Source organism: Nannospalax galili, unplaced genomic scaffold (assembly GCF_000622305.1).
Source record: "Nannospalax galili isolate Female #2095 unplaced genomic scaffold, S.galili_v1.0 scaffold1128, whole genome shotgun sequence".
NCBI classification, from domain to species: domain Eukaryota; kingdom Metazoa; phylum Chordata; class Mammalia; order Rodentia; family Spalacidae; genus Nannospalax; species Nannospalax galili.
The window spans coordinates 259926-272531 of NW_008358632.1; the positions used below are offsets into that span (position 1 = coordinate 259926).

At 39.2% G+C, this 12606-nt stretch overlaps 1 protein-coding gene and 1 non-coding gene across 6 annotated transcripts in view; one reads left to right on the plus strand and one right to left on the minus strand.

The window, feature by feature from the left end:
- Nucleotides 1-12606, minus strand: part of Tlk2 (tousled like kinase 2) — a 125172-nt gene that overhangs the window by 28646 nt on the left and 83920 nt on the right. For all 5 annotated transcript variants that reach the window (XM_029558083.1, XM_029558082.1, XM_008821883.3 and 2 more), the window contains 2 exons: nucleotides 11523-11620; nucleotides 9046-9127 (listed from right to left, as the gene is read on the minus strand). In XM_029558083.1, the coding sequence (XP_029413943.1) occupies nucleotides 9046-9127; nucleotides 11523-11620 (180 nt within the window). The remainder of the gene's footprint in view (nucleotides 1-9045; nucleotides 9128-11522; nucleotides 11621-12606) is intronic.
- Nucleotides 6395-6516, plus strand: LOC115068236. The gene has a single exon (XR_003847603.1). It is a non-coding gene; the product is annotated as a U6atac minor spliceosomal RNA (small nuclear RNA).

The following is a 12606-nucleotide window of genomic DNA, read 5'->3' on the forward strand; positions in this document are numbered from 1 at the left end:
TATCTATCTATCTGTCTGTCTGTCTGTCTGTCTGTCTATCTATCTATCTATCTATCTAATCATCTATCTATCATCTATCTATCATCATCTAATTTTTGAGACAGTCTTCCTGCAGATTCAGTGGGCCTGGAACTTCTTTTCATCTAGGCTAGCCTTGATCTCGCAGAGATCTGCCTGTCTCTACCTCCTAAATGCTCGGATTAAAGGCCTACACTACCACCCCTGGCCTGAACTGTACACTTTAAAAATGGTTAATATGCTCAATTCTATACTATCTTTTACCATAACACAAAAATTTACAGAAACACAAACTAAGCATGTGATTTAAGAATAAATAAAACTGAAGAAGGAAGGACAGAATAAAAGTGGTGCATGTGTATAATCCCAGCATTTACAAAAGTGGAGGGAGGAGGTCAGCAACTTCAGGCTAGCCTGGGCTATAGAGCAAGACACTATCTCAAAACAAAAATAACTTATTAAAGTTGACAAGGGGGTAGAAAAATCTGAAAAGGTCATTATCTATAGAAGAAACAAGAGCAGACAGCCTGAGAGTGCCTGACCTGACCATCACCTGGTGTAGTGGCTGAGAACTCAGCAGACCATCCGAGAGTACCTGATCTGGCCTCTACCTGGTATTGGGGCTGAGATCTTAGCAGACAGCCTGAGAGTACCTGGATCTGGCCTCTACCTGGTATAGGGGCAGAGAACTCAGCAGACAGCCTGAGAGGGCCTGACCTGATCACTGCCTGGTGTAGGGGCTGAGAGCTCAGCAGACCATTGGAGAGTGCCTGGATCTGGTCTCCACCTAGTGTAGGGGCTAAGACCCTAGCAGACAGCCTGAGAGTGCCTTGATCTGGCCTCCAAGTGGTGGTGAGCTTCCTTAAATCACACCATACCCAACCCCCAATTGGGATTACGTGAGCCCCTCTTCCCCATGTCCCCACGGTACACCTCTCTGCCCTAGAGTAGAGTAGGGGCTGACACCTTAGCAGACGGCCAGAGAGTGCCAAAATTGGGCCTCCCCTTAGCGAACTTCCCAAATTGTACTGTGAGTACCCACTAGTAGGGGTCCAAACATTAGAAGGCAGCCTGAGTACATGACTAGAGCCTGAATTGGGCCTCTGTGGGAGCTCCTGAGTAGTTGATCTGAAGCCATCAGCTTCCTCCAAAATAAAATCTGAGAGAACCTGAAACCTAGACCAATCAGCTTTACATAACCAATAAGAAAACAACCAAGGCACACTAATAATACAAACAGAAGCAAACAGCTCAACAAAAGAAGGCTGGAGCTTCATACCAGAATCATAAACAACAAAAGAAATCCACATGCCAAAATTACAATGGAAAAATGGAAAAATACAGAAAATCAAAACAGCATGTTCCTACCAAACTCCACCAGTCCTGCAGAAGAGTTCTACAAGGAGAACCCCCTAGAAATGACCCAGTACACAGAATTTAAAAGAAAAATCATAAACATGATCAAGGAATTCAACGAATTTAAAGAACACACAAACAAAGAACTAAAAGAAGATAGGGATAAACTGACTGAATTCACAAAAGAGAGAAACATGGAAGAAAACGCACTGAAGAGATAGAAACATTGAAGAAAGGCTGAAATGAAGAAGGAAATGAAAAACTCAATAAAGCCAACTTGAAGCAATAGGGGAAAGCCTCACCAATAGAATGAATGAAATGGAAAACAGATTATCAACACTGGAGGGTAAAATTAAAGAATTGGACTCCTCATGCAAAGATTATGAAAAAACTTAAGAAACACAGGAATGGAATATGTAGGAAATGGGGGGCACCATGAAAAGACCAAATCTACGTATCACAGGCATAGAGGAAGGAGAAGAATCTCAGGTTAACGGTACTGATCAGACCCTAAACAGGATTGTAGTAGAGAATTTCCCAAAATTAGAACACCAAATAGACACGACAGGAAAAGAAACTCCCCACAGCACATCATAGTAAAAACACTAAAGGTACAGAACAAAGAGACAATACTGAAAGCTACAAAAGAAAAACAAGTCACATATAAAGGAAAACCCATCAGAATTACAGCTGACTTAATCAATGCAAACTATGAAAGCCAGAAAAGCCTAGACCAAAGTATTCCCAGTCCTAAATGACCATAGATGCCAACTCAGACTACTTAACCCAACAAAAATGTCTCTTATAGTTGAAGGGGCAAGAAAAATATTCCATGACATGAATAGGCTGAAAGAATACATAGCCACAAAACCAGTCCTTCAAAGAATACTTGAAGTAATACAAAGAATGGAGAAAGGAACAACTATGCCCCAGGGGCAACAGAAAAAAATTAAATGAAAGACACAAAATTAGACAAAGAATACAAACAGTAATCAAATGATGGTAACCAGTACACAGCTTTCAATAATAACTTTAAATATCAATGAACTGAACTCCCCAGTAAAAAGACACAAGACAGTTGAATGGATTAAGAAACAAAATCCATCTTTTTGTTGTCTACAAGAAACCCATCTCACCTTCAAGGGCAGGCACTACCTTAAGGTGAAAGGATGGAAAAGAATATTTCAAGCAAATGGCAATAAGAAACAAGCAGGGGTTGCAATTCTACCTGCAAAACAGACTTCATAAAACTAAATAAAATAAATGAAACTAATCAGAAGAGATAAAGAGGGTCACTTCATTCTGATCAAAGGAAAAATTGGCCAAGAAGATATTACAGTCATGAACATATATGCACCCAACTCTCATACACCCAAATCCATAAAAACAATACTATAGGACTTTAAGACACAGATTAACTCCAACTCAGTAACAGTAGGGGACTCAATACCCCACTGTCTCCATTAGACAGGTCAAATGGACAAAGGAAAAACAGAGAGACACCTGAATTAAATGATACCATAAATCAAATAGACCTAATAGACATCTACCAAATATTCTACTCAAGCACCAAAGAATACACTTTCTATTCAGTACCCCATGGAACTTTCTCAAAAATTGACCACATACTGGGGCCCAAAATAAACCTCAACAAAAACTACAACAACAAAAAGAAATAATTCCATACATTCTACCAGACCACAACGCAACACTGGAAGAAGCCCTAGTAACTACACTCACGGAAATTAAACAACACACTCCTGATTGATAAGTGGGTCAAAGGAGAAATTAAGAAAGAAATAAAAAGTATTCATGGAATTAAACAAAAAGGACAATACAACAAAACCTCTGGAACACTTTAAAAGCAGTCCTAAGAGGGAAGTCTATAGCTCTAAATGCCTACATTAAAAAAGAAAGAGCACAAATAAATCATTTAACATTGCAACTCAAGACTCTAGAAAGGCAAGAACAAATTAAACCTAAACCTAGCAGACAAGAAAAAATAACAAACATCAGAGCAGAAATTAATGAAATAGAAACAAAGAAAACAATACAAAGAATCAATGAATCTAAGAGCTGGTTCTTTAGAAAGCTAAAAAGAGAGAGACCCTTAGCCCAGTTAACCAAAAAGAAGAAAGAGCACCTCCAAATCAACACAACCAGCAAAGAAAAGGGAAACATCACAACGGACACCCAAAAGATCGAGAACATTATAAGGGAATTCTTTTAAAACCTATACCCTACGGGGCTGGAGAGATGGCTCAGCGGTTAAGAGCACTGACTGCTCCTGCAGAGGATCCAGGTTCGATTCCCAGCACCTACATGGCGGCTACGAATCATCCTTGACTCCAGTTCCAGGGGAATCTGAAGCCCTCTTCTGACCTCTGCGGCATTGCACAACACAGGTGCACTCATATACATGCAGGCAATACACTTGTACACATAAAATAAAAGTAATAAATTAAAAAATATTTTTAAAAAACCTATACTTTATTAAGTTTGAAAACCTAAAAGAAATGGATGTGTATCTAAAATTATGGGAACCACCAAAGTTAAACCAAGAAGAGATCAACAGTTTAAACAGACCCATAACACATAAGGAAATTGAACTACAGTTCGTCCAGACTAAAAGAAGTTCTCAAAGGAAACAATAAAGATGACTAAGAAAGTGTTAAACACTTAAAAAGTGTTCAATATCATTAGTAATTAGGGAAATGCAAATTAAAACACCCTAAGATTTTATCTTCCCCCAATCAGACTGGCTAGGATCAAGAGAACAAATGATACCTAATGCTGGTGACGATATGGAGAAAGGGGAATGCTCATTTACTGCTGGTGGGATTGCAAACTCCTGTAACCCCTATGGAAAACAGTGTGGAGAACTCTTAAAAAACTACAAATGAACGTACCATTTGGCCTGGTTATAGTACTCCTTGGCATATACCCAAAGGACTCATCCTATTGCAGAGACACTTGTACAACTATGTTTGTGCTGCTCTTTTCACAATAGCTAAGAGATGGAGGCAACCTAAGTGCCCCTCAACTGATGAGTAGTTAACAAAAATGTGGTACATTTATACAATGGAGTTCTAGTCAGCAGTAAAGAAAAAGGAAATAATGAAATTTACAGGTAAATGGATGGATCTAGAAACTGTTATACTAAATGAAGTAACACAGACTCAGAAAAACAAAAGATGTTCTCCTCATCTGTGGATCCTAGGCACCAAATCCTTGTGAGTGTGTATCCTGATGTAACTGCAGGAACCAGGTAAATGGAAGGAAACCAGGGAGGTAAAAAGAAAGAAGGAACTTGAAAGAGAAGAATAGTAGGAGACAGGCATTACTAAGGGAGAAATGTGTAAAAAGGGGGTAAAGGGGAGGAGGAGAAGGAGGGTCATACAAAGAACTATGGGAATAAAGAGGAAGAAGGAGCTCAAAACAGGTGGGACCATAGCATACAAAAATTATCAAGGGAGAAATGGGGAAAATGGGGACACTTTAATTGGGAAGGGTGGATAAGACAGGCATTGAAAGAGGAGATATAAATAGTGTCTAGCTAGTATTAAAAAACCAGGGGGAATGATATTAGTCTAAAAACCTACTGAAAAATTAAAAATACAATATCCCTAAATGAGTCTGTGAACATAGCTGAAGACGACATAACAAGAAACAGTGCCAGACAAGAGAAACCTTCCTTTAAGTTGTTGGCCAGGGTAGTCCAAGAGACTCCCCAAATTACACAGGCTATTGCCACTGTCCTTGAATGCCTCCCAGAACTTGATGGTAAGAGCCTATTGCTGAAGACAGGACATACTTTGGATGCAGGATTTGGAGCAATGGAACTGGAACTGACCTGGAAGCCACCCCCCTGAAGGCTAGCTCTCATAGCTTTGGAGAGCACTATGCAAGCCAGTAAGGGAGAACATTAATCAATGGTCCAACCCTAGCTTCAAGGCCTAAAAACAACATCAATGACCAACATAGTAAACAACACTGATGTAGTAGTGGCACTTTTATCTTGGGGGTAATCAACAGCTACCTAATTGGACTTAAAGCCTACTTACTCAATGGGAGGAAACTCCTGTCTGGTACTATGAACTTAGCCAAATACACATAGCTGGAGAGATCATACATCTTAGAGAAAACCCAAGGCTCTCATATTCCTAGACAAATATAATTTTTTGCTATGTGCAAAATATGGATCATTAAATTTACAGACAAGTATTCCAATCATCACCCATCAAAGAAGCTTCTTTTTCAACTGACAGAGATTACAGTAACACCACTGGTCAGAGATTCTTGGTGAATTGCCAAAGCCTAAGTGGCATATCCAGGATGCAACCTCTACACATAAGGCTCATGGAACATAAAACAAGGGATGAAGAGAACACTAATGCATCTTTCAATACTCGTCAATGAAGCTCCTTCATGCAACAGAGGCCCAGGAATACAGAAAGCCACAAATGGCCAAAACACAGACATAAGAGTCGGCAGAATGTGGGTCCCTGGACAGGTCTCTTATATTGAGGTCCACCCACCCAGGGCTCAGGGATCATTGCAGAAGAGGGCACAGAAAGAGCCAGGAAGGAGGTGGACCACATGGAAATAGTCCTACAGGCACCTGGGACCCTTCTCATACAAACCTACAGTAATGGTGTCAGCATGCACAAGACTGATGCAAACTTAGGCCAAAACTGAGCACAGAACTGTGGAAATGAACAGCAAGCCCCAATCTTAGTTGAAGAATTACTGGCAGCTGATTACTGCTGGGTGAGGAAGAGCTGATCTTCTTGAAGGGAGAGACTCTAGATAGGCTGACTAAATCCGAGTGGATGAACTTACACTGAGGGACATCTCAGGCCACTAACTTTACATAATACAAATGACAGAATGTATGAACTCCAGTGGTGGGGGAGGTACGGGAGGGTGTCAAAGGGAAAGGGGGAAGATGATTTCATGTATGAAATTCACAAAAATTCAATAAAAATTTTTTTAAAAATCAAGAAGAAACACAAAGACAATGTAGTATGAAAGGAGAGGTTGGCACCCCCTTGGCAAGGATAGAAGAGGTCCTCAGTCCTAGTAACAGGCATTCCATTAAGGCATTGCTATCTGCTTTGTAGCATCTAGCCACTGCTTTTAAATGAAAGAAAGAGAGAAAGAGAAAGAGAGAGAGAGAGAGAGAGAGAGAGAGAATTTTTTTTTCAAAATGATTCCTACCTGAGTGATTTTATTAAGTCAGCTACATAAAACATTCAAGGAGGTAATATTGCCCTGGTCACAGGGCAGGAAAAGAGAAGATATCCAGTTCATTGTAAGGAGCTAGAACAATTGGTATCAAAGCTCAAGGCTGTTTACAAACAAAAGGTGACCATGGGTCTGCCAGTCAGACTTAGGAGCACTTATTTTAAAAGTATGAAGTACTGGGACTGGAGAGATGGCTTAGTGCTTAAGAACACTGGTTGTTCTTGCAGAAGACCCAGGTTCGAATCCCAGCACTCACATGGCAGCTAACAACTGTCAGAAACTCCAGTTCCAGGGGATCTGACAGCCTCTTCTGTCCTCCGCGGGCAATGCACAACACGGGTGCACTTACCTACACACAGGCAATACATGCATACACATAAAGATAAAATAAATAAAGCCAGGCGTGTTGGCGCACGCCTTTAGTCCCAGCACTCGGGAGGCAGAGGCAGGAGGATCTCTATGAGTTCAAGGCCAGCCTGGTCTATATAGTGAGTTCCAGGACAGCTGGGGCTACAGGGAGACCCTGTCTCAAAAAGACCAAAAAAATAAATAAGTAAAAAAGTAAAAAAAAATAAATATATAAAATGTTTTTAAAAAGGTATGAAGTACTAGAAAATCAAATCAACACTGCACTACAAGTCACACTACAGTCACAGAAACTGACAGTGGTGACAGGTGTGTAACATTGAATGTACTTAATGCCACTTAAGTGCATACTTCAAAATGATTAAAGCAAGGGCTGAAAAGATGGCTCAGCGGTTAAGAGCACTGGCTGCTCTTGCAGAGGATCCAGGTTCAATTCCAAGCACCCACATGGCAGTTAACAACTGCAACTCCAGTCCAGGTAATCTGACACCTTCTTCTGACTGCCTCAAGCATTGGACAACATGGGTGGACTTACATACATGCAGACAATACACTCGCATACATAAAGTAAAAAAATTTTTTTAATATTTTAAAAAAGTAGTAAGAGGCAAGCACCAACATCTCAGTGTTAGTAGCAAAAACAATGAGTCTGTCTGCAAGGAACAATATATTCTAAAATGAAATGGAGATCTTTTTTAAAGGTTAAAAACTCATCCAATTTTATGTCTCACAGGGCTTATACTGAGTTCAATAATATATAACTATATTAATTCAACTGTGAACCTAGAAACTTGCATCCACTTGTGAAAGAGATGTACTCTTGCTCTGGAGTGTGTTACTGAATATGTTAAAGCTGTAGTGAAAAGCTTCTAATCATGTAGTTATTAAAATTTTTTTAAAAGTATAATGATTAAAAAAATAATAATTCTTCAAAGCGTAAAAATTTGCTCCTTAATAATTAGTAGATGTGAAAAACATTATCATTGACATCTACCTGATGACTTTATATACATGCTCAGATGCCAAGGAGCTCAGAAAGTAACCGACTGTGATTAGTAACAATCTGATATATAGAGATTAGAAACTCATGTGCAAACATCTTAATGTCAATTGCATTAAAAATGTATTTTTCTGTATGAAACTCTGTATTTTAATAATGAAATGGAGATCTTTTTCAAAGGTTAAAACCTCATTTAATTTTATATCTTATAGGGTTTATACTGAGTTGTACAGCCAATTTTGTAAGAGATGCAGCCTAGCTCAGAAAATTGTTATTGAATCTGTCAATGCTGATGTAATGAAGTGCTTCTTCTAAGTATGTGGTTATTAAATAAATCATTAAAAAAAACAAAACAAAACAGCAAAAGGCAGACATGGTGGTTCATGCCTAAAATCTCAACACTCAGGAGGCTGAGGGTGAGTTTTAGGGGACATGAGTTTTAGGGAACATGAGTTCCAAGCCAGCATGGGCTATAGAGTGAGACCCTGTCATAAACCTTTCCCGCCCCCTCCAAAAAAAAAATAACCCAGTGAAAAGTATATCTTTCTTGGTTATATAAATTTATTGGGAACTGTGGTGGTTTGAATGAGAATATCACCCATAGGCTCCAATTATTTGGGCACTCGGTCCCCAGTTGTTTGGTGACGATCATGGAATTTTTAGGCGGTAAGGCCATGTTGGAGGAAGCAGGTCACCAGGGGCAGGCTTTGAGAGTTCTTAAGCCTTGCCAGATTTCCAGGTTCTCTCTGCTCCCTGTGCCTGCTTGAAGATGTGATTGTTCAGCTTTCTGCTCAGATCAACTCTGCCACCATGTGTCCCCTGCCATTATGGATTCTAACCTTCTGGAATCATTAGCCAAATAAACTCTTTCTTCTATAAGTTCCCTGATCACAGGGTTTTATCACAGCAACAGAAAAGTAACTAAGACAGAAGTAATTTTCCTAAAGATATGTTCTTAAATCTTTTGAATTTAAACCTATAGATATCAACCCACAGCTATCAGTACTAAAAATGTCCTCCAAATTGTTGAGTTTTTGTACCCAGCTATTTCTACTTACCTTGTAAACTTCACTGAAACCACCTCTACCCAAAAGATGTAACAACAAATATCTGTCATTTAGCGTTGGATGATCTTTAAATCTGTGGAAACAGGGAAAATGTAACATTCTAAGGTTAAAGGGCTATAGTTTTCCATAGTTAAACTTCCTAGAATATTTCAAATAAAAGTTTGATTGGAGCTACTGCTAATAGTTTGACAACTGATATCCACACAATGAACTCTAAGACAAACTTGCATTTTAAGTCTTATGCAATTTCCAGGCTCTGCCACCCTAATAACCCTTGTATTCATGGTCTGAGAAGCATTTGCGTCAAAACTAGAAGTTGAGTCAGTAGAACTTACTTCAACTAATCAAGTTCAAAGAAGTGTGTAACTATAGTAAACAGTAGTAGCTATGAAGCCAGAGGTAGAGGTTCTAGTCTTAGGAGTCAGAACTAACCCTGTGGCCTTTGACCTCTCTCTTTTTTCTGCCCTGCTACAGAGTGAGCGGGAACAGATCGCACCAGAGTAAGAGACTTTCAAATTGTGCTACTTGGCTCCTGCAAATCATTCAAGAGCCACATACTTTCATCATTTCAAAACTATATAAAGCTCTATTGCTTTAAAAATAGATTTTTTTTTTTTTTTTTTTTGGTCTTTTTGAGACAGGGTCTCCCTGTAGCCCCAGCTGTCCTGGAACTCACTATGTAGACCAGGCTGGCCTTGAACTCACAGAGATCCTCCTGCCTCTGCCTCCTGAGTGCTGGGACTAAAAGCATGCGCCACTACGCCCAGCCTAAAAATAGATTTTTTTCAAAACACTTTTTAAAAGTGTTTCACATGTTCTAGGTGAATTCATCTCTTGCTCTTTTTCTCTCTCTATGGGTTTCTTTTTTCTCAAATTTAGGTTTTGTTTTTTGTAAAAATATTTTACTGTGTGTGTATGTGTGTGTGTGTGTGTGTGTGTGTGTGTGTGTGTGTGTGGATGTGCGTGTATTGCCTGCGTGTAGATAAGTGCGCCCGTGTTGTGCAATGCCCACGGAGGACAGAAGAGGCTGTCGGACCCCCTGGAACTGGAGTTATGGACAGTTGTTAGCTGCCATGTGGATGCTGGGATACGAACCCAGGTCTTCTGCAAGAACAACCAGTATTCTTAACCACTGAGCCATTTCTCCAGCCCTGTTTTATTTTTTTGACATGCCCAACTTGCTGTTTTTGAGACAGGATCTGATTATGTAGGACATGATGGCCAAAAATTCATTATATTCCTATCACAGTCTTCCAAGTGCTTGCAATACAGGCCTGTGCCACTAAACCCAACTTATTTTTCTCTTTCTATAAATCAATAATAAGTCTAAGTCAAGGAAACAAGTTTATTCTTCAAACAGATTCTACCTGTGGTACATGCCTATAACCCCCAACACTCAGGCAACTGAAGCAAAAGTCAGTAAGCTCAAGGTCAGCCGGGGCTACATAATAAGACCCTATCCAAAAACCAAAGTAGGAAAATAGCTAGAAATATAGCTTGGTGGTAAAATGCATGCTTAACAGGCATGGGGCCTTACTTCAATTCCTAGTACTTAAAAAAAAAAAAAATCTCTTTATTAATCCTGAAATTCCCCTGAATTTGAAAAAAAAGCAGCATGCCTACATGGAGAGACAATCACTACATGGAGGTTTAAATCAGATAAAATCCAAATCATACTCTTCATTTGGTCACATTAGTTATGGGCTTCTAATCAGATTAACTTCATTTCTTAAAGCTTGTTTCCTGGTTGATGTATTGAAGATGATGGGTTTATCATATGGACATAAAGGCAGTTAGAATCCTGCCTGATACACGGAGTATGTAGTGAGTGGTAATTACTGGTACCTGCCATTTGGCAGACTAATAAGTCTATGGCTTGGGCTGTAAACTACATGAAAAAAAAAAAGTTACAGACTCAAAAATATGTGAGGAAAAAACAAATTAAGGATTAAGGATAAAAGTCATTTTCCACTTGCAACCTACCCTTTCCCAGTTTTAGCCCTTTAAATGACTTATAAAGAAAGGTAAGTATGAGTCAATAATTAATGTGGTGAATTTAAGAGTTTTACTTAAAGGGTCACTCAGAAACCAGGTATGATCTCAACCTAATATTCTTTGTACAGCACTATACTGTGGCCCATGCTTCCCTTTCAAGACTCCATAGATAGATCGAAGTAGGCAGCATAACCCATCCTTATAGTTACAAATCTGTATTGTTTCAGTGACTTCTATTCATGTAAAAATGCTGTATGAATACATACATAATACATAAACTGAACATACTTATAATATTTAATACAAAGCAGATCATAATTTTGTTCATAAAATTATATTGTATCCTACAAAAGAACTAAATATAGTCTAGAGCCATTTGCCAAGCTTTTATGAATAAGTGAAAGCATTGTTCTAGCCCATCCATGTCATAAAGTATTCAGCTATCTCCAACCCAATATACCCCAGTTGCTTACTGTGAATTATCTTCATTATGTATCCTTTTTAATTCCCTGATATGTAGATTTCTAACCCTTTCTAGCCTTTCCAGCTCAGCCTGGATCTCTGCTTCCTCCTAAAAAGGAAAAAAAGTTCAGAATTCAGCAGCAAACTTTACCTTTTTATTTAAAAAGATGACAGTTATTTTCCTTGTAAAAAGCTAATGAGGTATTTTACATTGAAAAAATTAGTAAATCAGCTACCCTATAACCCACTCCTCAGATGTAACCTTTGGTAAGTCTCCAGGAATATTTGGTGCACAAACATAAAGCTAGGTAAAGACTTTTGACAAAATTCAGGCTTTTCATCTGGTCCTCTTCTCTTGATATGATACTTGATGCTTTAAATGACATAATTTTGCATATGAGAACTCAATGTGTGTATTGAGGAGAGGGGTATGAAAAAACAGCATGAGAAATAAAAAGCCAACACCAGAAAAAATTTATTAAATGTTTTATTGACCACTATCACCATAACTAGCACCCACTAATAATATATGGGCTCCTGACTTTATTCCTAAGATTTATATATATATATATTTTTAAATTTATGTGTATGTATGTGTGTCTGTCACATGTGTGCAGATGCCCACAGAAGCCAGAAGAGGGTATTGGATCCCCTGGAGCTGAAGTCACAGGCTGCTGGAAGGAGTCAATGTGGGTGGTCCTCTGGGAGGGCAGCAAACACTCTCAACCAGTGAACCATCTCTCCAGACTCTGGGTTGCTGAATTTGTAAGAGCTAAACAATCTACATTAAGTTATTTCAGGGCTGGGAATGTAGCTCAGGGGTAAAGCACTTGCCTAGGATACTCAAAAGCCTCATGTTAAATCAGCAGCATCACCAAAACACACACAGACACACACACACACACAGAGGGAGAGAGAGAGGAGGGAGAGGGAGAGGGAGAGGGAGAGAGAGAGAGAGGGAGGAGAGAGAGAACAACAGAACAGTCAGCTGGGGAGGAGGGGGGAGGAGACTGGTCTTTTTTTTAAGGATTTTTTTTTTTTTAACTCAAGTGATTTGGGGGGTTCTCCCCCCTTGATCCCTTGCCCCCCATTCTG